General features: G+C 41.5%; 1 protein-coding gene across 7 annotated transcripts in view; it reads left to right on the forward strand.

Moving 5' to 3' along the window:
- Nucleotides 1-22,696, forward strand: part of vps13a (vacuolar protein sorting 13 homolog A) — a 524,014-nt gene that overhangs the window by 445,141 nt on the left and 56,177 nt on the right. For all 7 annotated transcript variants that reach the window (XM_041186720.1, XM_041186723.1, XM_041186721.1 and 4 more), the window contains 4 exons: nt 1,452-1,527; nt 11,918-12,081; nt 18,503-18,548; nt 18,628-18,751. In XM_041186720.1, coding sequence (XP_041042654.1) covers nt 1,452-1,527; nt 11,918-12,081; nt 18,503-18,548; nt 18,628-18,751 — 410 coding nt within the window. The remainder of the gene's footprint in view (nt 1-1,451; nt 1,528-11,917; nt 12,082-18,502; nt 18,549-18,627; nt 18,752-22,696) is intronic.

The following is a 22,696-nucleotide window of genomic DNA, read 5'->3' on the forward strand; positions in this document are numbered from 1 at the left end:
GTATGTACATATGCAATAGAATATGCCAATGTTTACCAAATGTTACTTTCAATTTTTAGGAAAGATCTTACTATTCATGATTGTTAAATGTTCTTATTTTGTTGGTTCATTGAACCATTGTTGTTAAAGTGTATCCCCTTATGGATTCCTCTGCAATAAAATATTGCCCTATAAATACGTGCAAGAACAGCCAAATGTAATATGCTCTTCAAATTCCTTTCCTTTCCCACTAAGAATCTCTTGGCTTATCTTCACTGTGTTGTCCCTTGAATTGTAAAGATTGGAACTTGAGTTTTCCTGAAACATGCAATGAAATAAATTAAATATAATTTTTACTTGAATGTAAAATCATGACTTGATTATAGTAGCTTGCAATAGCCTCCTGTCAGGTATAATTGCCACCATGTGTCAAGCGAGTAACTATGTAAAATATGTAATTAACCTTCACTTGTAAATATAATAAAGAATAACACAGGAGTGTGTCATAAATTGGTATCAAGTTTCTCCATTTTGAAGGTCATTCTGATAGTTTACAGTGTCATCTGACCCACATAAGTGTATGTTTGTTACATGTTTCAATTTCTGTATATAATACTGCATGCCTGAGATCAGTGCTGAAAGAGTGGTGCTTGCCATTCATAACGCTTTGCTGCCCAGACATTGTGTGGGCCTTTGAGCAGCAACCTATTCGAGATCTTTTCATCTCTTAAGAGAATCTGTGACGTATGGGACCAAGCAACAACGGCCAGGATTTTCCAGCCCTGCCATGGCGGGACCTACCACAGGCAATGCGGCAGCACAGCCAAAAGTTCGTTGAATTTCAGCGGGACCAAATGTTCCTGGCGGCAATGCGTCTCTTCATCCAATTAGATTCAAGAATTCTTACTAGATAACAGAGTCTAAGCTAGGGCGTATAAATTAGAATATTTAATTCAGTGTAAAATCATGAGCCATAACAAAATAAAGGGAGGGCATGAAAGATGGGATTTAGACAGAGTAAGAGACAGAAGTAAAAAAAAAAATAATAATTTATTTTAAATCCCAACAAAACTAAAGAAATGAGATTCCACTCTCACAGCAGTAAATTTTCAGTACCGGATAGGTTGCTTGATAATAATCAAGATTTATCATACTATTTAAAATTTACTTACACCTGAAAGCACAAGCCCTAACTTTTTTATTTGTTTGCTCAGTGCAATGTTTTGCTCTTTATTTATTTTAATGCTGAGTCTCTTGGCAAGTTACAGGTGTAACGAAGCTTTTGGAAGAGCAGAGGAACTCAGCCAACAACTTCCTGATTTCCACCTTTAACTGCACCTGTGTAGACACTGGAAGTTGTTGTCTAATTTACTCAATAATAGTGAACACCAATAGCCTCAGTTATTTTTAATACAAAATCAGGGACAAATAAGTTAGAACTTGTTAAATAATTTTAATTTATTTTTCCCTAGGGAGCAATTCAGGGACCTGAGGAGTTCATGGAAGGAATGGCCTTGGGTGTAAAGGCATTAGTGGGAGGTGCTGTAGGTATGTATTTGCACTTTCTGAAAGTAAACTGATTATATTTAATTGGTTAGTTTTGCAAGTGTTGGTTCCCTTGATAAAAGGTATCAGTCTAAATTTTCAAAATGTCTATATTATGAGGTTATCTTTCTGTTCAGTTCTGTTGCCTTTTCTTGTTGCAGAATATTTCAAATTTAGCTATTTAACAATCCTTTAAATATTAGACCACAAAGACCTGAAATTTTCTCTAGTCTGGAACAAAATGATAGGAACAGAATCTTTCATCCCATTCATCTGGTAGACTTCAGAATTCTGAATTCTAATTCCCTTAAAGCCCTTTCAGCCTTGTGCCATTGGTGAAATGAAATAGTAATTCTTGAAGAATAACCAAATTATTTTCACTGCTGTAAATATTGAAAGGGGAAATTGTGGTAAAAGGGTCTGGCACATGTAGGGTTAACGTGGGACTGAGTATAGGTACTGTCCATACAGTAATGTAGAGAGAACACATGACCTGCACCTAGGGGGTCAGTCTAGTTTTGGACAGAGCCATATGCACAAGGAAGCATGGAGACAGCTCCTGGCGTGAACCCTTTACTGTGTTATGTAGTTAATAAATACATACAGTTAACCTATTTGAGACAACAAAGACTTCATTAAAACCTACCGAGTGGTAGCCAACACCCTACAACAGAAATGTTTCAAGCTTTTACAATGCTGAAAGGCATAGCTAATTCAGACGCAAATTGGCAATTTATTTTTTTGAAAATCTAATTTAATTTAAATGCTTAACCTATAGAATACATCAGGTAGGCCATATTTATAATATTGTGCCCTTTGAGGGACCTGTTTAATGAATGATATCAATATTGTGGGGAGGGTACAGCAGGGATATTTATGAAGATCAAATTGGGAATGAGACACTTTAGTTAAAAGATGAATGCTTGTTTCACTAAACATGGAAGTTTAGAATAGATCTGTTGGAGACGTTCAAAATTGAGGGAAGCTGATAAGGCAAATCAATAAAAACTGATCAATGAGTCAGTAATGAGAACAATGAGAACACCAAAAAAACCAAAGTTTAGCTTTGGAGAATTGTTTTAGATGAGGTCTGTTCAGATATGGAAAGACCTATTGGAAACAGTGGAAAGCAGAATACAAATACCTATTGAAAGAGAAATAGTTAAATATTTAAAAAATGTGAAGACTAGAGGAACAGGGGAGGGAAATAGAACTAGATGGATAGCTTCATCACAGCGCTGAATGGCAACCTCCTGGACTACAAAATTATATACAATAAATTGCAATTATACCGTACCTTAGTGGAAGAAAAATGTCCTGAGACACTTCATAGAAGTGTAATCAGGAAAAAAAAGTATTAAAAGGGTAATTAAAACTTGGTCGAAGAGCTATGATGTGAGGAGGGTATTAAAAGAAGAAAGAGGGATTTAGGGAGCAAATTCCAGAGCTTGAAGCCTAGGCAGCTAATGTCATGGCCACCAATGCTGGGGCAAAAGAAGTGAGGACACAAGAGGTGATTTTAAATTGTGGAACAGGGCTAAAGAATGGTCAGATATTGTTTTTTTTTAAATCTCTCCCCCACCCCCAGTAAAAATCTGAGAAGAAAATAATTATTTCTAAATTTTGTATTTTTGAGGACAATTGTATAGACTAAAGTTTAGAACAAATAGCACTGAAGAAACACTAGTTAAAATGCTGAAGGGGTGATTTTGTTGTTTTGCAAATAAACAATTCATTAGCATTTCTCAGTTATCAATGAGCACTTTGCACCAATGTACTTGGGAGTTTTTGTTTCTGTGCACTTGTAAAACAATCTGGCTGTCCTTCCCTTATTTCTGTTTTGAAAATAAAAACTACAAGGGTAATCTTTGATTAGGCTCAAGTTGAGCCTGCATGTAAGAAGGCAGTTTGGAGTTTTTTATTAAAGAAAAGCTTGCATTTGATTAGAGCCCTTCATTACCTCAGGCTGGCACAAAGTGTTTTACAACCAATGAACTGCTTTTGAAGTGCAGTCACCTCTGTAATGCAAGTCAAGTAAGATAATCTTTTTGTTCTTTTGGTGTTCTTTAGTTACTGACTCCTTGACCAGTTTTACTAATTTATCTTATCAACAACCCTCAATTTTGAACAACTCCAACAGATGAGGGATAGCAAGTGCATTTCTATAATTCTTGGGTCATGGAGTTCATTGAGAAGGCTTGTGTTTGTTGCCTATCACTAATTGCCCTTGAGAAGGTAGTGAACATTGTGATTGTACTACTGGAGAAACACGGTTCCCACCTCTTTTTACCTGGTCCCACTTATCCCAGGCAGCCACCAAATGGGCAAATGGTGTAAACCATTCGCTATTACCATTTTTGTCAATTACAATAGTGTAATAAAAATCATATCAAGAACACAAGAAATAGGAGCAGGAGTAGACCATTTGGCCCGTTCAATATCATGGTTGATCTCCAGCTAGAGCTCCATTTTCCTGCCCGATCCCCATATCCCTTAATTCCCAGAGAGACCAAAAATCTTACACATATTCAATAATGGGTTCTCTAGTTCCAAAGATTCACAAGCCCTTGAGTGAAGTAATTTCTCCTCATCTCAATGCTAAATGGTTGGCCACTAATCCTGAGCCTGTACCTCTGTTTTAGACTCCAGGATCAGCAGAAGCAATCTATTAGCATCAACCCTATCAAGCCCCTTCAGAATTTCACAGGTTTCAATAAGATCACCTCTCGTTCTTCAAAATTTCAGGGAATATAAGCCCAATTTAATCAGCCTCTCATCATAGGACAACCCCCTCATCCCGGGGATCAATTTAGTGAACCTTCACTGTACAGCCTCCAATGCAAGTATATCCTCCCTTTAATCTGGAGATCAAAACTGCACACAAATGTGGTCTCACCAAAACCCTCTGCAATTGTAGCAAGACTTCTTTATTCTCGTACTCCAATCCCCCTGCAATAAAGGCCAATATCTGATTTGCCTTCTTAATTGTTTACTGCACCTGCATGCTAACTTACTGCGTTCCTTGCACACCCAAGTTTCACACCTTTTTTTGAAAAAAGTTCTAAAATATATTAAACACAGACTATTTTTAGAAGTTCAAAACTCATTCTTAAATTAAACTTAACATGATTTTTAAAGCACTTGGTTTATTTAACTCATCTGGCTATGGAGATCTTTCATCTACCACATCACAGTCTGGCTGCCTCTTAAGAGGTTCTAGGGCATTAATCTATGCATGTATCGCTGACAGTAGTGGCAGCCTGGACTCCTGCTAAGAGTAGAGAGCTTCTCCTTTCTCAGCCCACACCATTCCTTCCAGCATCCGCAGTTTTTTTGTTTTTATCCAGCAGTGATAGCTTATCCTGGAATGTGTAGCCTCCGTCTTGATGTTCAGATCCTTATCCAGATTGAAGCAATACTCCTTACAAGGATTAGCTCTCTTTAGCAGAACCATGTTTGTAGTAAAATTTTAGCCTAAAAGTAACTGCAGCTCAGTGAGTTTTAAGGCCTTGATGAATCTACCCTCTGTACCTTGATGCTCATTGTTCTCGGGTGGGCTCAGGTGCCTGATGTGAACATTCACGTGTGTGGTCATGGTGTATCGGGATTTTACCTCATACTGTGATGTACCATTGTAGAGTGGGAATGGAAAGACAGAGGACTAAAATTCCTTCTGTGCATTTAAAACAATTTTTGCTTACAGTGGCCACCACATATAGCAGAAAAATTGTGTTGACAGCAGTGTACCTGCCTTAAATGATAAGGATTGTGATCAACAAACCTTGATTAATAATCCAGACAGGGTGTTCAAATGCCACCATGGCAAAATTTGGTTGAAAGAAAACCTGGAAATAAAAAAACAGCACTTGTGAAATTGGCCATGACATTATTGGATTGCTGTTTTAAAAAACAAGTTGGTTCACTAATGTCACTCAAGCAAGGAAAGTGTCATCCTTATCCTTTCTGACCTAATATGGTGTGATTCCATGCCCTGACTAACATGGTTGAGTCTTAACTGCCCTCTGTGGTTTAGAAAGATTCTCAATTGTATCAAATTGCTAGATGTGCAGCATGTTCAGTATCGTGTTGCTATTACAATTGCACTGATTTGAATTAAATCTGAACATAACTCTTACTCCATCTGTTCATTTAGTAGGAAATAAAACATCTTAATAATTAATCATCATATTGTGACATTTTTCTAGATAAAGGTGCTATATGAATGATTATTATTGTCGTTGCTGCTGTAGTTGTTTTAATAGTACCTGGTACCGTCTTACTGGTTGTTTTCTTGCTCCACCTTCAAGAATATTAAAAAGATGCAAAGAGTTAAGAATGTAGGAATTTGAATAGGCCATTGAGCCCCTTAAATCTATTCCACCATTCAATGACATTTTAGCTGAGTTGTAACCCAGTTCCACATGCTAGTCTTTTCCGCATATTCTTTATAACTCTGGCTAACTAAAATCTGTCCATTTTAGATTTAAAATTAAAAATTGACCTAGAATCAACTGATATTTGCAGAAGATATACCATCCTTTGAATATAGAGGTGTTTACTAACTTCACTTCTGAACGTCCTGACTTTAAGTTTTGAGCTATGTGCCCGAGTTGTAGGGCTGAATTTTCATCCGAGTGCAGAGGCGCTTTTTGATGCACGAATGGTCACACTTTGATTTCCTTTGGAGGATATCCAGTTTTCCCCACTTCCCGAACCCTCGCTGTATTTATATGCCTTTTTGACAGTTTGGGGATGTCGGTTGTGTGAAATGCATATCTTCCCCCACTGATGTTGGTTCCACAGTATAAGATGGGAATAAAATCTCTTTTCTTCACTGCCCGCCATTTTAGTTGGGACCCAGGCTTTTTGCATAATGAATAAATGTAATTTCTTCTGTTGAGTCAGGAAGACATTTGCCAGGCCAGGAAGGTGTCATGAGTAAAGTGCAGCAACTTTCCTTTGTTTTTCTCTGCAACTTTTAAACCGCCAAACACTGCAGGCAAGCAAGTTGAGATTCTGGCAGGGAGGGGAGAGTGGAAGGAGGATTCCCTTTAAAGCCACTTTAAAGCCACATCCAGCACATTTGAACACTGGGAAGGAGTCCTGTACCTTCAAGCTCAGCCTCCAGAGTATTAAGAAAATCACTTTTAAAATCTGCAACCTGGAATGGCAGCAGCTCCATCCCATAAAGCACAGATGGAGCAGCAGCAGCAGCTTCAAATGCCTTGCTCACAACGTATATGAGTCCAAAGCAGATAGGTACCAGGATGCTGAATGCCTGCAAGAAGGAGGCATAGAATGCTTTGGTGGTGAGATGTCCTGGTTTTTCATTCAATGTCCCGGTGTCCTGATAATTTGATCAAAATAGTTCAACTGTCCCAGTTTTCATCTTTTCCCTCTTTACAGGAACCATATCAGAGATTTCATCAACACTTCATTATGTCATGCACTATTATATAGTGCTCCCCTTGTTGCATTGGAGGAGCTGGGGACAGACTGCTCAAGTTCCTGTCTGTATGGCAGTGAGTGCCGTGGCGGTCAGCTTCATAGTGTCGTGGCGGTCAGCTTAATTTGTGCAGGGTCCTGTTGGGGCCCTAACTCTCACTGCACTACCTGCATCACTCTGCAGGGGCAGCTGCCCTCACTTGGGCCCAGCTAGCAGATGGAACATCCAGCTAAGGGGCCTGGGAACCAGAGGATGGTAAATTCCCTCCATAAGCATGGAAGTCTCACCACCTTCTTCTGAATGCTGAGTCTTTCTGGTGGTGTCCCAATGGCTGGATGGGCTGTGATGCTGGGGATAGGCTGTGATGCTGGAGCTCAGCTGGCATCCCTACTAGCCACCAATCTGTCATACTTAAGGTAGTCCTGTATGGTATAAGGGGATGCACAGAGAGGAGAATATGCTGGAGTAACATGTAGACATGTGTAGCTGGGAATTTGGCTCACATGGGAATTTGGTGCAGAGGGGAAAAGTGTTTTTTTTCTACTTTGTTTTCAGTCTCCAGTAGTTGGTGAGTTTTCTTCCTTTGTCTCTAAGGTGGGACGGTGCAACCTTCTATTACTTTAGCTGTGTAAATGATTAACTAATTCACCAATTAGATAAATAAGGTTGGACAGAAATGGCATGGCTGGTGGTGTGCCATGACTGCAGCTTTGGGAGTCGCTGAAATGCGCTGCAGTCCTGGACAACCGTATATGCAACTTGCTCAACTTTGGCTTAATGTTACTGAGCTGGAGTCTGAGTCATGGACATTGTGGGGGAGATTTACCTGGATACTTTGTTCCAGGATGAAGCCACACCCCTTAGGTTAGGTAGAATAGAGCTAGTCAATGGACTGGGATAGGAGTGTGTGACTGAGTCAGGCAGATATGGGGAATCAGCATGTAGCAAGGGGTGAGCCTCAGCCCCTGACTTTGTCCAACAGATACGAGGTGCTGGTTACCTTTCAGCACTAGGAGAAGAACTGCAAGGTGGATGAGCAGACTGACCATGGTATAGGATGTCATTAAGGAGGGGGAGCAAAGAGGAATGTGATAGGGGGGTAGATTCTCTGCAGCAGTAACCAAGAGCTCCAAAGGTGGTGCTGTCTGCCTGGTGTGAAGTTTAAGGACGTCTCCTCGGGGCTGGAGAGCAACTTGGAGTGGGCGATGGGGAGGATCCACTTGTGTCCATATGTGAACCAACGACTTAGCAGAACATCACTCCTAGTTCTACCTAAGAGAATTTGAAGAGTTAGGGACCAAATTAAAATGCAGAATATCAAAGGTCCCTGGAAACAGTAAAATGGAGGCTTACCAAGGCACAGTACTTGGAGATTCCACCAAGGTGTCTCACATGTCTCTCCACCAGTTTCCTCTGTTCAAAGAGCATAAATTGTTTCCTCTTGACCATGGATATTTGCTCCTGCTGCACCGCAGAGCATCATGCATATTGTGTACACACAAGGCCAGCTATGCTACATGCATTGAGGCCAAACTGCATGTGTTGGAGGAGCATCTTACTCACCGTACTGTTGTGCAGAAGGTCACTAATGCACTTACCCATTGGAGCCAGGTGATCTTGACCCAGGTTGCCTTGGTGGAGCTGGGAGGCTTCCTGGGGTGGGCCTCGACCTCGTGCAGAAGGATCTCCAGGTCATGCTTGACGATATAGTTCCAAGTCGAAATATTGTGTGACTTGGAGGGGAACTGGCGGGTGATGGTGTTTCCATGCATCTGCTGCCCTTGTAGAGGTTGTGAGTTTGGAAGGTGCTGTCAAAGGAGGCTTGACTAGTTACTGCATTGCATTTTGTACACGGTACACACGTGCTGCATCAGTGGTGGAGGGAGTGAATGCTTAAATTGCTGAATGAGATGCCAATCAAGCAAGCTGCTTTCTCTAGGACAGCATTGAGCTTCTTGAGTGTTGTTGAAGCTGCACTCACCCAGGCAAGTGGAGAGGATTCCATCACACTCCTCACCTGTGTCTTGCAGATGGTGGACAGGCTTTGGGGAGTTAGGAGGTAAATTACTCACTGTATATTCCCAGCCTCTGGCCTGCTCTCGTAGCTACTCGACATGAAATTCCCAGTCTCTGACCTGTTCTTGTAGTCACAGTATTTATATGACTGGTCCAGTTCAGCTTCGGGTCAATGGTAACCCCCAGGATGTGGATTGTGGAGAATGTTGATATTTGTTTCCTTCGGATGTCTGGCATGCTACCCTCTTCCCCTAATGTAAATACTAACACAAAGTAATTACTCGACACATCTACCATTACTTTATTTTTATTGACAATATTATTGTTACCAGTTTGAGTGACCCACATTGGTCCTGACCACCTTTTTCTGTCCTACATGAAAAAGACATGCGCATTTCTTTGACAGGCAGTATTGGAAGGTCCCGGAAGAAATGTACAGCAGCATCGGGCCAGGAGAATCTTTGAGCAGCAATCCTCTTGTTGCTGCTCGGAAGATTCAGGCCATTATATTTCCTGAGCAACTATCCAAGTAAATGCCATGGAACTGTCCGACGTCTCATGCACTAGCTCAGAGTTGGAGGCATTCGCGTAGGGTCCCAGGGATAAGGGGAATTGTCCATTGGAAGTTTAAACTTCCCAGGCGATTCCCACTTAGGTCTGTGTCAAGACTTCCACAGGGTCCTGATGCATTTCTGCAGTCATATGTTCAGTCTCTAACAATCCAGACACCGGAAGATTTGGCCCAATGACCTTTTCTTGTAGGACAGGAAAAGGACCAATGTGGGCCACTTGAAAACTGGTAACAGTAATACTGTCAATGAAACTAAAGTAAAGGTGGATGTGTTGAGTGATTACTTTGCGTTAATATTTACATTAGGGGAAGAGAAAAGCATGCCAGACGTCCAAAGGAAACAAATATCAACATTCTCCACAATCAACATCCTAGAGTTACCATTATCTGAAACTGAACTGGACCAGCCATATAAATACTGTGGCTACAAGAACAATTCCCAAACTGGGAATTTTGCTTCGAGTAACTCACTTCCTGATTCCCCAAAGCCTGTCTACCATCTACAAGGCACAAGTCATGAGTGTGACTCTCCACTTGCTTGGATGAATGCGGCTCCAAAAATACCCAAGAAGTTCAATGCCATCCAAGACAAAGCAGCCCTCTTGATTGGCACTCCATGCAACCTTAAACATAAGCTCCCTCTGACAGCCAGGATTGGAAAATCCCGGAAGAAATGCGCAGCAGCATCGGGTCAGGAGAATCTTTGAGCACAGCACCAATTTGCTCATCACTGTCACTGCTCGAAAGATTCAGGCCATCATATCTGGTTCAAATCACAGTGAAATACCATTATTACATCCACATTGCACAATTGTATAGTTAGATATTGTGCAGTAAGGGCATGCTTCTAAATATAAGATAATCAGACTGCTATTTGTTCCCTACAGAGCAGCAAATAAACACTTCACAACGAGTGTGGACAAATATGCAACAATTATCTGCATCTGTAGTAAAGTTTTACATATTATTATGCATGCACATAGTTCATACATTCATATGCTTTTTCTTCACCACCACTCAAGTCTTCCACCGAATTCTAGGAGGTTTCAGTGATAGTGTTGGGTTGGGGTATTAAATTTTTCTTCACAGTAAATTGAAGAGTGAAGACTATCAAGATATATGTAAACTCAAGTTATCAGTTCTTAATAGAACACTAAAGGATGAATTTCCTTGTCGTTTCTTATAATTGTCTTCCATAACTTTGCAGAAGAACTGGAAAAAATATTTTTTGAGTTCTGAAGAGGAGCCATATTGGACTCAAAATGGTAACTCTGTTTCTATCTCTACAGATGCTGCCAGACCTCCTAAGATTTTCCAGTACTTCTGGTTTTATATCAGATCTCCAGCATCTGCAGTATTTTGCTTTCATTTTTATATTTAATTCCCTGCCACCTTTCTTCCAGGAATGCCTAGCTTGAAGTTCTGCTCTTGTCTTTCACCTTGTTCACTGTTTTGCATTGCTTTCATTACTTTCCATTCCCCTCCTGGTTTTGATTAAAGGTTTGCCAAAACTCACTTTCACAGCCCCATCTCCTTCCTCAGAGACTGTCTCCAGCTACAACTTACCCCATATGGATTCCAACTGAAGTTTTATCCTTCATTTTCAAATCCACCCAAGATTACAGCTATCTCCGAGACATACAACATTCCTCAGACTGCTGTTCTTGCAACATCCTGAGTTCCACACTGAGTGCCATGTGCACACACTCAACCTCTCTGTCCAGCAGCATCAACTCACCCTATCTCAGAGCTGTCCTTGACTCCACTTTCATTTCATTCTTCATCGCTTAGAATGCCTTAACAAAAAACTTTCTCTCTTCCTTTCAGGTGTTAAGGAATGCAGACTCAAACATCTTATTGGTAGCAACGCTCATCCGGATCCATCTTCCCCTTCCCTTTCTCTTCTCTCCGACCCCTTCCCAGCTCAAAAAAAAACAGTTCCAATGAATAGCCATATTGAACTTGAAACATTTACTCTGTTTCTCCTTTCACAGCTTCTGGCAGACCTGCTGAGTTTTTCCAGTACTTTTTGTTTTTATTTCAGATTCCAGCACTTTGCTTTCATTTGCACAATGTACTGTGTAAATTCTTGGAAGGTAAAATAAATTGGGGAGAATCTATGACAAACCCATTTAGTTTATAAAGAACAGGTGGATTTTTTTTCCATCCATTTAGTGACTGGTTTATTATTTTTGAAAACTTTAATGATTCCTTAAACTTGCAATGTTTACAAACCTTGCACATGGATTCTTTCCACATAGATAAAGTCAAGAATGTTGAAGAAATATAATAATTATAAATGAATAAATTGCAGAACAGTTATCAGTCATAATGTTACTTATTCTAAACTGTTCCTGCAGGTGGTATTGCCGGCGCTGCTTCTAGAATAACCGGTGCAATGGCAAAAGGTGTAGCCGCTATAACGATGGATGAAGAGTACCAGCAGAGACGTAGGGAAGCCATGAACAAACAACCAAGTGGGATTAAGGAAGGCATTGCACGTGGAGGAAAAGGCTTAGTGTCGGTAGGATTTGCTAAATTACTTCCTCATCCCCCACAACACAGTGCATGATATAGACACATAAGTATATAACAACAGGAGTAGGGCATTTTTAGCCCCTTGGAGCCTGTTCCACTATTTGATGAAATCATAGCTGACCTGTGACCTAACTGCATATACCTGCCTTTGTCCTTTATGCCTATGGTCAACAAAAATCTCCAATTTAATTGAGCATTTAACTTCGAATCAGCTGCCACCAGCAGAAGAGTGTTCCAAACTTCTACCACCTTTTGTCTGTGGAAGTGTTTCCTTATTTCACCCCTGAAAGGCCTAGCTCTAACTTTTAGACTTGTCCCCATGTCCTTAACTCCATAAATAGTGGAAATAGGATAGAAACAGAGAAACTATCAGTTCCCCTTAATATTTTGAAAAGATGAATCAAAATGCCCCTTAACCTTCTACATTGCAGGGAGTGTGACCCTAGTTTTGTGATCCTTCCTCATTCTAAGTTAAAAGGCTAATCAAAGCCTTGGAATTCAGGTACCTTTCTGGCAAATCTACAAAAGCTGAAAGCAGACAAGTTGCACATTACTCTGCAACCTTATTCATAGAGACAAGATCTCTCCTAAAAAGACAATCCTGCTGTCCCAGGGATTAATCTGGTAAACCTCCTTTGCATTCTTTCTACGGTAGGTATAAGGAGACCAAAACTGTACACAATACTCCAGGTGAGGTCTCACCAAGATTCCATACAATGCAGCAAGACATCTTTACCTCTGTACTCAAATCCCCTTGAACTGAAGGCCAACATACCAGTGCCTTCCTTATTGATTGTTGCACCTGCATCCTAATTTTTAGCGACTCATGAACAAGGACACCCAGGTTCCTTCGGACACAAAAACTTCCCAACCTCTCACCATTTAAGAAATATTCTGTTTATCTGTTTTTTCTACCAAAATGGATAACTTCACACTTGTTCACATTATATTCCATCTGCCATGTTCTTGCCCATTCGCTTAGCCTGTCTCAGTCTGCTTGAAGCCTACTTGCATCTTCCTCACAACTTACATTCCCACCTAGTTGTCATCAGCAAATTTGGAAATATTACAATTTGTCCCCATATCCATATTATTTATATGGATTGTGAACAGCTGTGGCCCTAGCACTGCTCCTTATAGTGCCCCACTAGTAACAGCCTGCCATCCTGAGAATGACCAGTTTATTCCTACTCTGTTTTCTGTCTGTTAACCAATTCTCAATTAGTATTAATATATTACCCCCAATCCCATGCACACTAATTTTGTTTATTGACCTCCTGTGTGGGACCTTTCAAAAGCTTTCTTAAAATTCAAATACACCACATCCATTGGTTCTCCTTTGTCTGTGCTACAAATTACACCCTCATAAAAAACTCTCAACAGGTTTGTGAAATATGATTTACCTTTCATAAATCCATGTTGACTCTGCTCAGTCGTGTCATTATTTTCCAGTGTCTAATTATCACATCCTTCATAATAGATTCTAACATTTTGCCTACTACAGACATCAAATTAACAGGTCTGTAGTTCTCCATTCTCCCTCTCCCTCCTTTCTTAAATTGGGTTTACATTAGGTCATGAGGTTTTGATTGAGTAAGTAAGGAGAAGCTATTTCCATTATCAGAAGAGCCAGTAACTGGAGGACACCGGTTTAAGGTAAATGGCAAAAGAACCACAGGTGGCATGAGGAAGCTTTTTTGCTACATGCTAAACTACTGTGATCAACTACTGTTATCTAGAGTATGTTACCTGCAAGGATGTGTTACCTGCAAGGATGATGGAAACAGATTTAACAGTAATAATCAGGCCAGAATTTTCCAAGATTCGCACTAAGTGAGGTGGCGGGCATGAAAAAGATATTTTTCCTACCAGCCGCAAGGGCGGGTTTTTGCACCATATCATCTGCATCCCGCCTTATTAATTATGCAGCCACAAAAAACATACTGTATTGCTGTCGGGCGGCCTCTGAATCACCTGCCGTTACCTTACCGTTTCTTCACTCCGGGTGCTATATCTAAATTGCAGCCGCACACAGTTCAGGGCTTGCAGCCCAGCGCTGCTCCAATGAAGACATGGCCCCGAAAACCAAGAAGAGCTCAGCAGCCCGTTCCTGGAATGCCTTTTGGAGGCCCGCCGTAATGCCCTCTATCCCTGTTCTGGCCACAGGAGGTTCAGCAATCTCACCACTCTGGCTTGGAAGATGATGGCAGTGGTGGTCAGTGCCAATGCTGCACAGAAGCTATTGGCCATCCAGTTCAGAAAGAGGATGAATGTTCTCAACTATGCCGCCTGGGTAAATCAAATATCTCATCACTCTAAACTCATGTACTCACAAGCCCATCACACGTTCATTGGCATCTCACTGCCAGCTCAAGGGGCATCACCACCCACTCCCTCCCTCACACATGCCCTGTCATCTCCTCTGGAGACTGGCTCAGCCCTCACCATCTTGAGGCTAGTTGCACAGATCAACATGTGCTCCCATACACACTATGGGATATCCCACTCTTTCACAGTTCAGCCCTGGACCTGCAGCCTCTTCCCTTGCCTGAGGCCACTTCTCTCCCTTCCCCAAGCAAGCCATAGTCCTGCAGCCATTAAACAGCCACCCCCGCCTTATGGCTGATCTGGCTAGGTGGAGACTTGCCCGTGAGCCCCACTCTAAGTGATGTGGTGCTGCCTGCGAAATCTGGCACTGATAACTGTGAGCGCTGCCCAAAGCAAGGTAGGCAAACAAACCTCGAAGTCCCAAGTAAAGTGCAGCTCACCAACTGCAAGTCACTTGTGTACCATTGTGAAACACGGCATGCAATCACTCCATTGTGAGCTCAATCCAGTGTGGGGGATGATTCTGGCTAGCAAGGCTTACAATGAGATTCTAATGTATTGAAATTAGCTTCCCAACATGCAGCAGCGGGAAATGCGGCCCACCATTGATGGGTGGACAGTCGCAAACTGGTTTTATGGCAACATGAAACTGATTTTTGCAATCTTCTGATATTTTCCACTCCTGCTTGTTATGACGCCCACTGCAAAGGGAGTGGAAAATCCTGCCTTCAGAAGAGAATGTAATAAATACTTGAAAGGAAAAAATTACAAGGCTATGGGAGTACAGCAGGGAAATGGGATTAATTGCATTATTCTTCTAAGATCCAGCACATGTACAATGGGCCAAATGTCCTCCTATGCTGTATTTTTTTGATTCTACCCCAGAAGATTCCTACACTGCTTTCTCACCCTTACTGACGTCAGAAGTAAAGAAGTAACCTGTCACAGCGTACCAATCATTTGCTTAGCAACATTACCCTAAATAACTCAGTTGTTCCAAGCTTTCCTTTTCCCATGGTCCTAGCTGTGGCTCCAATGTAGTCGGTTGAGGGTTAGTTGCTTATCTGTTGACCACCATTTATGAATGGCTGTGGCACACAGATCTTCAACCTGACCCATTGTTTGTGAAATCACATAACTGTATCGAGTGCTATTTCCTCTGTTTAACACACTTATATTCTTGTGTTGTTGCTTCCATGGCACGTAATTTTCAAACATGCCTCACGCCGCTCCCAATATCCTTTTTCTACGTCGTTCATTAGATCAGAATTGGCCATCCAGATATGCTAGGCCTTAACTCTACAGATTGTGATCGCATATAATTCTGCTCTTCTGGTATATAATGACCCACGGAGACTCACAGATGGATTGATAGATATATTGGAGTTGCTGGGACTGTAGAGAAGAGCAAGTTGAGAGGAGATTTGATAGAGATGCTCAGACTCATGAGGGGTCTGGACAGATTAGATTACAGAGAAATTGTTCCTATTGGTAGAAGGATTGAGAACCACAGGATATTGATGGAAGATGATTGTCAAAAGGACCAGAGACAGCACAAGGTTCAGGAATGGACTGCCTGAGCGTATGGTGGATTAAATCGTGGCTTTCATGATCTATCTGGAGATAAAAAAATTGCAGGGCTAAGGGAGAAAGGCAAAGGAATGGGACAAGCTGCAAAGCCCTTAGAGAGAGCCAGCATAGACACAACATACCGAATGGCATTCTTTTTGCTGTTACCATTCTATGTATAGTCAATTGGAACTGTTGGTGTTAATCTTCCCTTAGCACAGTGGTGATGTAACACAATGAACAGTATCCTTGGTCTGAAGCCAGGAATCGCATTTTGGGCCATTTAAAAGCATCAGGATTCCACTTCCTGCGCAGTGCCCACTAATGCTACTTTCATGGAGGATGGTGGCGACAGGTTGGAGTCAGGGCTACCGCTAAGATGGAAAGGGGGCAGGCGAATGCTGAGGTAGGCATGTTAAATGGCTTGCCCCAATCCACTGGGACATCAGCTCTGTTCTGTAGATGAGTCTGAGGCCCGCAACCATCACACCCCTACTGGCCTACCTCACCTGCCCATCATCCCCATTTTCTCCAAATCCCCTTCATGTCCCTATACCCCCATGCCCACTCACCCTGAATCCATTATGTACAGAACTCGGAATCCAATAATAACTTTTGAGAAATTTGATATGCTCATGAAACTGTCAAAACCAACAACCCTATTCAGATACCACTTCAAAAAAACATTATCTTGACAATTTTACGACCACTAAATGGAATAAACAAATGCACAGCAACTTTCATGGCTGTATGAACAATTCTTGCTGGCCTGAAATATTAGTGGGGTTTGGAGCTCAGCCAAGCATGCATAATGAGATTCTGTTGAATAACTTTTAACAGTCTCTGCTGAGCTGAATCCATTAGTGGGGTTTGGAACTCAAGCAAACATTCATAATAAAATTCCATTTCACAGCTGTGTCAACTGAACTTTCAGGGCTGAATACATTAATGCCTTTGAAGTCCTTGAAAGAGCTCAGCCATCTGTTCAAGCTTTAAAGCAGGGAAACAAATGTCTGACTTATTCAATAGAAAGATTAGGTCAATGAGAACATTGACACAGTCAGATCTGAATATCAATATTGTTCAAGGCATAATGTGTCAGAAGACTTTTCCACTTTCCTAATGCTGGTCAATCTTTTAAGAACAAAGCCCTATCATAAATCACTGCATTAAAAAATATGTAACGTTTCATACAGTATTTCATTATGGCATGTGAAGTTGGCAACAACTTTGAACTCTCCTGTCATAAGGCTCCGATTCCAAGCTAAAGTTCTACCACTGTTGACAACACTACTCAGCTGGTGTGAACAACATATTCTTCAGAAGCCAGCCCAAGTCCATCAAAATTACAGGGGGGTCTGAAATGCTTATACAGTGGAGCCAGCAAGTTTGGGACAGCTGTAGGCTTGCTATCCACACCCTTATCCCGCACAGTTTAAAAATTGCCAGTGACAGGAATAGGCGTTGTGAAGCCCAGAATTCGGTCCTATCCATCATGTGTTTTGCCTCTGTTCTGCCATGGTGGAGGCATGAAAATCCAGCCCCTGATCCCCACATGAACTGTGCAGTGGTTATTCCAACAATATTATCATGAACAAACTCATCTGTGTCAAGTAAATTGGTGAAGATTAGCACAAGTATATTAGTGTCTCATGTTTCCTTCACCATCAGCTGCAAATCCTGTTTGGCAGTCTGGTAGTTACTACCAAGAAACTCTTCTTGGATATTGAAGTCCACCATGAAGGACACTTGTTATCCTCAATACTTCCTCCAACTGGTGTTGGACATATAGCATTGATTCATCAGCTAACTCCCAGAGTTATTTCACTTCCCCCACCTACCACTGTCCTGCCAGCTATGCTGGAACTATCCTGCCTGGAGGATATTGGCTGAAAAATAAGATTCTATGCTAACCGCTTTGACACTTGACTGTTTGACAGCTTTTCCATCTGTGGTACCATTTCCCAGATTTTAGTAAATGGGGCAGTGCAGAGTCCACTAGGCTAGGTGTGCCTTTGCCGAGGTCACATGACAAGTGATCCATCCAGTTTTAACATTATTATCCTTTGTAGGGGCTTTATGCAACTGAGTGGCTTGCTAGGGCATTTTAGAGGGTGGTTAAGAGCCAACCATATTTGTGTATAACTGTAACAATTGTAGATTTTATGAACCAGGAGGGTTTTTATGATAATGCATAGCCTCAGGGTTCCTTTTACTGATTCCAACTTTTTATATGCAGATTTATTTAAAAATTGAATTCAAAATTTCAAACTACCATGGTGGGATTTGAACTTGCATCCTTTCAATTATTAGTCCAGATTTCTGGATTACCAGTTCAGTATATAAGCACTGAACGGCAGTCTCCTACTGCATAGATGGTTGCTGATTTTTTTTTGGTTGCTTCTCACACAGTATAGTTTAGAGTTGTAGACTTTGTAATATTCAATAAAGGAAATATGTTTGGGTAATGTAATTTTTATGTAATGGTATTTTTTTCTTTATCTTCTTAGGGTTTTGTGAGTGGAATCACAGGAATAGTGACAAAGCCTATTAAAGGTAAAAAGAAAATTGTGATAATGCATCCAATTTTAAATATTCATTGTTATGGAAAAATAAAATTATTTTAATTTTGTAGGTGCACAGAAGGAAGGTGCAGCTGGTTTCTTTAAAGGCATTGGCAAAGGCTTGGTTGGAGCTGTGGCACGACCGACTGGAGGCATCATAGACCTAGCCAGCAGCACTTTTCAAGGGATAAAAAGGTAAAATATGGAGCAAAATCATATGTTTATGGATGGAATCATCTTCTCACACTATGGGTCCTGACAGCAGGATTGGAAGTGCATAGCACTTCTTCTTGGAGAGGGAGCAGCTGGCTATAAGCAATCACATGGTGACCAGCCAGTTAGATGTACAGAGGCATGGGCCCTGGCCAACCAGTGAGGTCACGCTGGAAGTTGCCGGACCTGTCGTTATCTGTGTTGAAGATCCATGCGCCATGTTTGAATGGCAGTCAAATAGGCATCCACTTCCTGCCATCCAGCAGCATTAGTCTGGCTGTTTGAGAGGAGTTTATACTCCCTGGATCTGTTAACATTTGATTTCCTCCCAAAATGCTGCTGTGCAAGAGATGATGCAGAAGCTGCTGTCTGGCTGGAACCTGGATGCATTGAGGGTGTCACTGGCCCGGTGGCAAATCATTATATTAGACTTGCCCTGCCTTCGGTGACTCTCAACCCACCCCTATCACTTGACCAGCTATCACCCTGCAGCTTGTTCCGTCATGATCAGTTAGCTCTCCCTGGCACACTGGAACTGCCCCCTGATACCCTTGACTTGCATCAGTCACCTTTGGCCTGCCAGTCAGCCTAACATCTGTCATTAGGAATGTTAGAGTCCATTATTAAGGAAGAAATAGCAGGATATTTAGAAAAGGTTAATGCAATCAAACAGAGCCAACTTGGTTTTGTGAAAGGGAAATCATGTTTGGCAAATTTGCTAGAGTTCTTTGAGGATATAACAAGCAGAGTTGATAAAGGGGAACCAGCAGATGTAGTGTATTTGGATTTTCAAAAGGCATTCGATAAGGTGCCATATAAAAGTTTATTGTACAAGATAGGAGCTCATGGCATTAGGGGTAATGTATCAGCTTGGATTGAGGATTAGTTAACACACAGAAGACAGGGTTGGGATTAATGGGTCTTTTTCAAGTTGGAAAGACGTAACTAGTGGAGTGCCACAATGATCATTCCTCGGGCCTCAATTATTTACTATCTATGTTAACGACTTGGAGGAGGGGGCAGAGTGTAATGTATCCAAATTTGCTGACGACACAAAAATAGGTGGGAAGGCATGTTGGAATGAGGACATACGGAATCTGCAAAGGAATATAGATAGGTTGAGCGAGTGGGCAAAAACTTGGCCGATGGAGTTTAGTGTAGGAAAGTGTGAGGTTGCTTTGGTAGGAAGAATCAAAAGGCAGACTATTATTTAAATGGAGAGAGATCCAAAAAAGTGCATCACGAATGGATTTGGGTGTTCTTGCGCATGAAACACAAAAAAGTTAGCATGCAGGTACAGCAAGTAATTAGTAAAGCAAATGGAATTTTGGCCTGTATTGCTGGGGGTTGGAGTTTAAAAACAGGCAAGTCTTTTTATAACCATACAGGTGTTGATGAAGCCACACCTGGAGTACCGTGTACAGTTTTGGTCCCCGTATTTAAGAAAGGATATACTAGCATTAAAGGCAGTTCAAAAGAGATTCACCAGGCTGATTCCTGGGATGAGGGGGTTGACTTATCAAGAATGACTAAACAGATTAGGCATTTATTCATTAGAGTTTAGAAGAATGAGGGGTGATTTTATTGAAATGTAAAAGATTCTGAGGGGACTTGACAGGGTAGATGTTGAGAAGATGTTTCCACTAGTGGGGGATTCTCAAACTAGGGGACATAGTTACAGAATAAGAGGACACCAACTGAGATGTGAAGGAATTTCTTCTCTGAGGGTAATGAATGTCTGGAATTCCCTACTCCAGAGAGTTGTGGAGGCTAGATCACTGAAAGTATTTAAAGAGGAGGTAGATAGCTTTTTGAAATATCAGGGAGTTGAGGGTTATGAGGAGCTGGCACAAGAGGAGTTGAAGCTTGGGGAAGATCAGCCATGATGTTATTGAATGGCAGGGCAGGCTTGAGGGGCCAAATGACCGACTCGTGCTCCTATTTCTTATGTTCTGTTATCCTGAACTCTCAGGACCTCACCATTGACCTTCATGCTTGACCTACCATCTGTAAATATTGACTTTGCCTGTCTATTCTGGCTTCTTCCCTCTGTTCCCCACAAGCCATCACCCTCCCTCTGTCAGCCATGTCCCATCCCCCTTTCACAGCCACCTCCCTCCCTCCGTCGTCAGCCATGACCTGTTCCCCTTTCACAGCCGTCACCCAATCTCAATGCATCAGTGCCTCCTCTCCCCCATTCAACAAAGTTCCCCATGCAAGCAACTCCTACTTAGTCCAAATCCAGTAGGAAAACTACCTCACTTGCTGCATGCCACATTTAACCAGTCATAAATCTGAAAACACGTACTTCTCGTTTCCTGCATTCTTAATTCCAAAAGTAGAGTTTAATCTGGTGTAGTCCTGTTTTATTGAGCATGCGTGATATGCTTATTAACAATAGGTTCCTGCGGCTTGCTGTCGGGAAACATGATTTGACCTTAATCTACCACCAGCTTAATAACCAACTTTCATTCCACTGTCGGAAAGCTGGTATTTTGCGTTCTCCTCCATTAAGAGCCCCCTGCATTGTTTCCTGTTCCCAGGAACTTCACACGATTCCGACCCTCATTTCAAAAGCATCCTGAATTCTTCACAGTTTTTGTCATGTTTATGATTTTTGATCTTATTCTCATCATAAAAAAAATTTGGGAATGAATGATGTATTTTCTTTATAAATCGTCAAAAAAGGTGATGTACAAAAACAAATAAGTCAGCCTACAAAAGGGATCTGGTTTATATTTTTCCTCAGTTTTAAAGGAGAGGTGAACAGGTGAAGGAATTGAGATTTGCTTTAACTGTTAACCTGTCTGTAAAACAGCTAGATGATATGCATCAGACGGTCTCTCACTAAGGCTGGGATTTTCCGGCCCCATCGCAGCCAGGACCCACCACAGGCGAGGCAGCGTACCAGCCAGAAGTCCATTGAATTGTGGAAAATCCCACCCTAAGTGTTTTCAGTCTGCCTACTGAAAGATTTTACAAATGTGTATAAAAGCATGTCTAAGAACCAATATCCAATTCAGACCACAAGGGGGTACTATGGTAATACTCTTGGTAGCACCGATCATATAGTTAGACACTGGCAAGACAGATGCAAGATGCCAAGATTGTGCATACCTGATTCCGCTGAGCAAGTGTCAGAGGAGGATTGCATTGGTTGAAATGTAGTGAAATTCATGGAAGTCTTCCCAAACCAAGTTTGAATTAAGTGTTATGAAATACATCAGATACTCCTGCTGAAAGCCTTGCAATGTTTAATTTTTTACAACTGTAAAATAGTCATTTGGTAATACAGAACTCGAGTATTGCTGAAAAAAGAGATGTTGAAGCGTTTCATCTGGCACTCATCAAGACACTTTGCAAGAATTCCAATATAAGGGGAAAAACAACAATTTATAATATGAGATGAGAGTGCTGATTGGTTGGCAAGTGGACGATATAGAGAATGCACTACTGATGGTGCCTTAACTGCCAAGCATTGTTTGAAATTTAAACCAGGCAGCTTGACCGTGATTGGTCATGGCATTGCCCTGAGGAATGAGTCAGCGAATGGTTGTCACTTATTTTGTTTAGCTGAAAGGCACAATTTGTGTACATATCCTCTGTCTGCAAAGAACAGGGCCATGTATTAATATGTGTAGCTTCCAGTACATGTAAATGCACCACGTAGCGAACCCGACTGACCTTATTAAATTGGTTGTCATTGTAATTCTATCAGTACACTGAATTATTTTGCAAATGTTGTCCAATCGTGGAATCACATCTAATTTTTTTTTTTTAAATTTGTTCTTGGGATGTGGGCATCACTAGCTAGGCTAGCAATTGCCCATCCCTAATTGCCCTTGTTCAGAGGGCATTTAAGAGTCAACCATATTGCTGTGGGTCTGGAGTCACATGTAGGCCACACCAGGTCAGCAGATTTCCTTT

The sequence above is a fragment of the Carcharodon carcharias genome, chromosome 4 (genome assembly GCF_017639515.1).
Source record: "Carcharodon carcharias isolate sCarCar2 chromosome 4, sCarCar2.pri, whole genome shotgun sequence".
In the NCBI taxonomy this organism is placed as follows: domain Eukaryota; kingdom Metazoa; phylum Chordata; class Chondrichthyes; order Lamniformes; family Lamnidae; genus Carcharodon; species Carcharodon carcharias.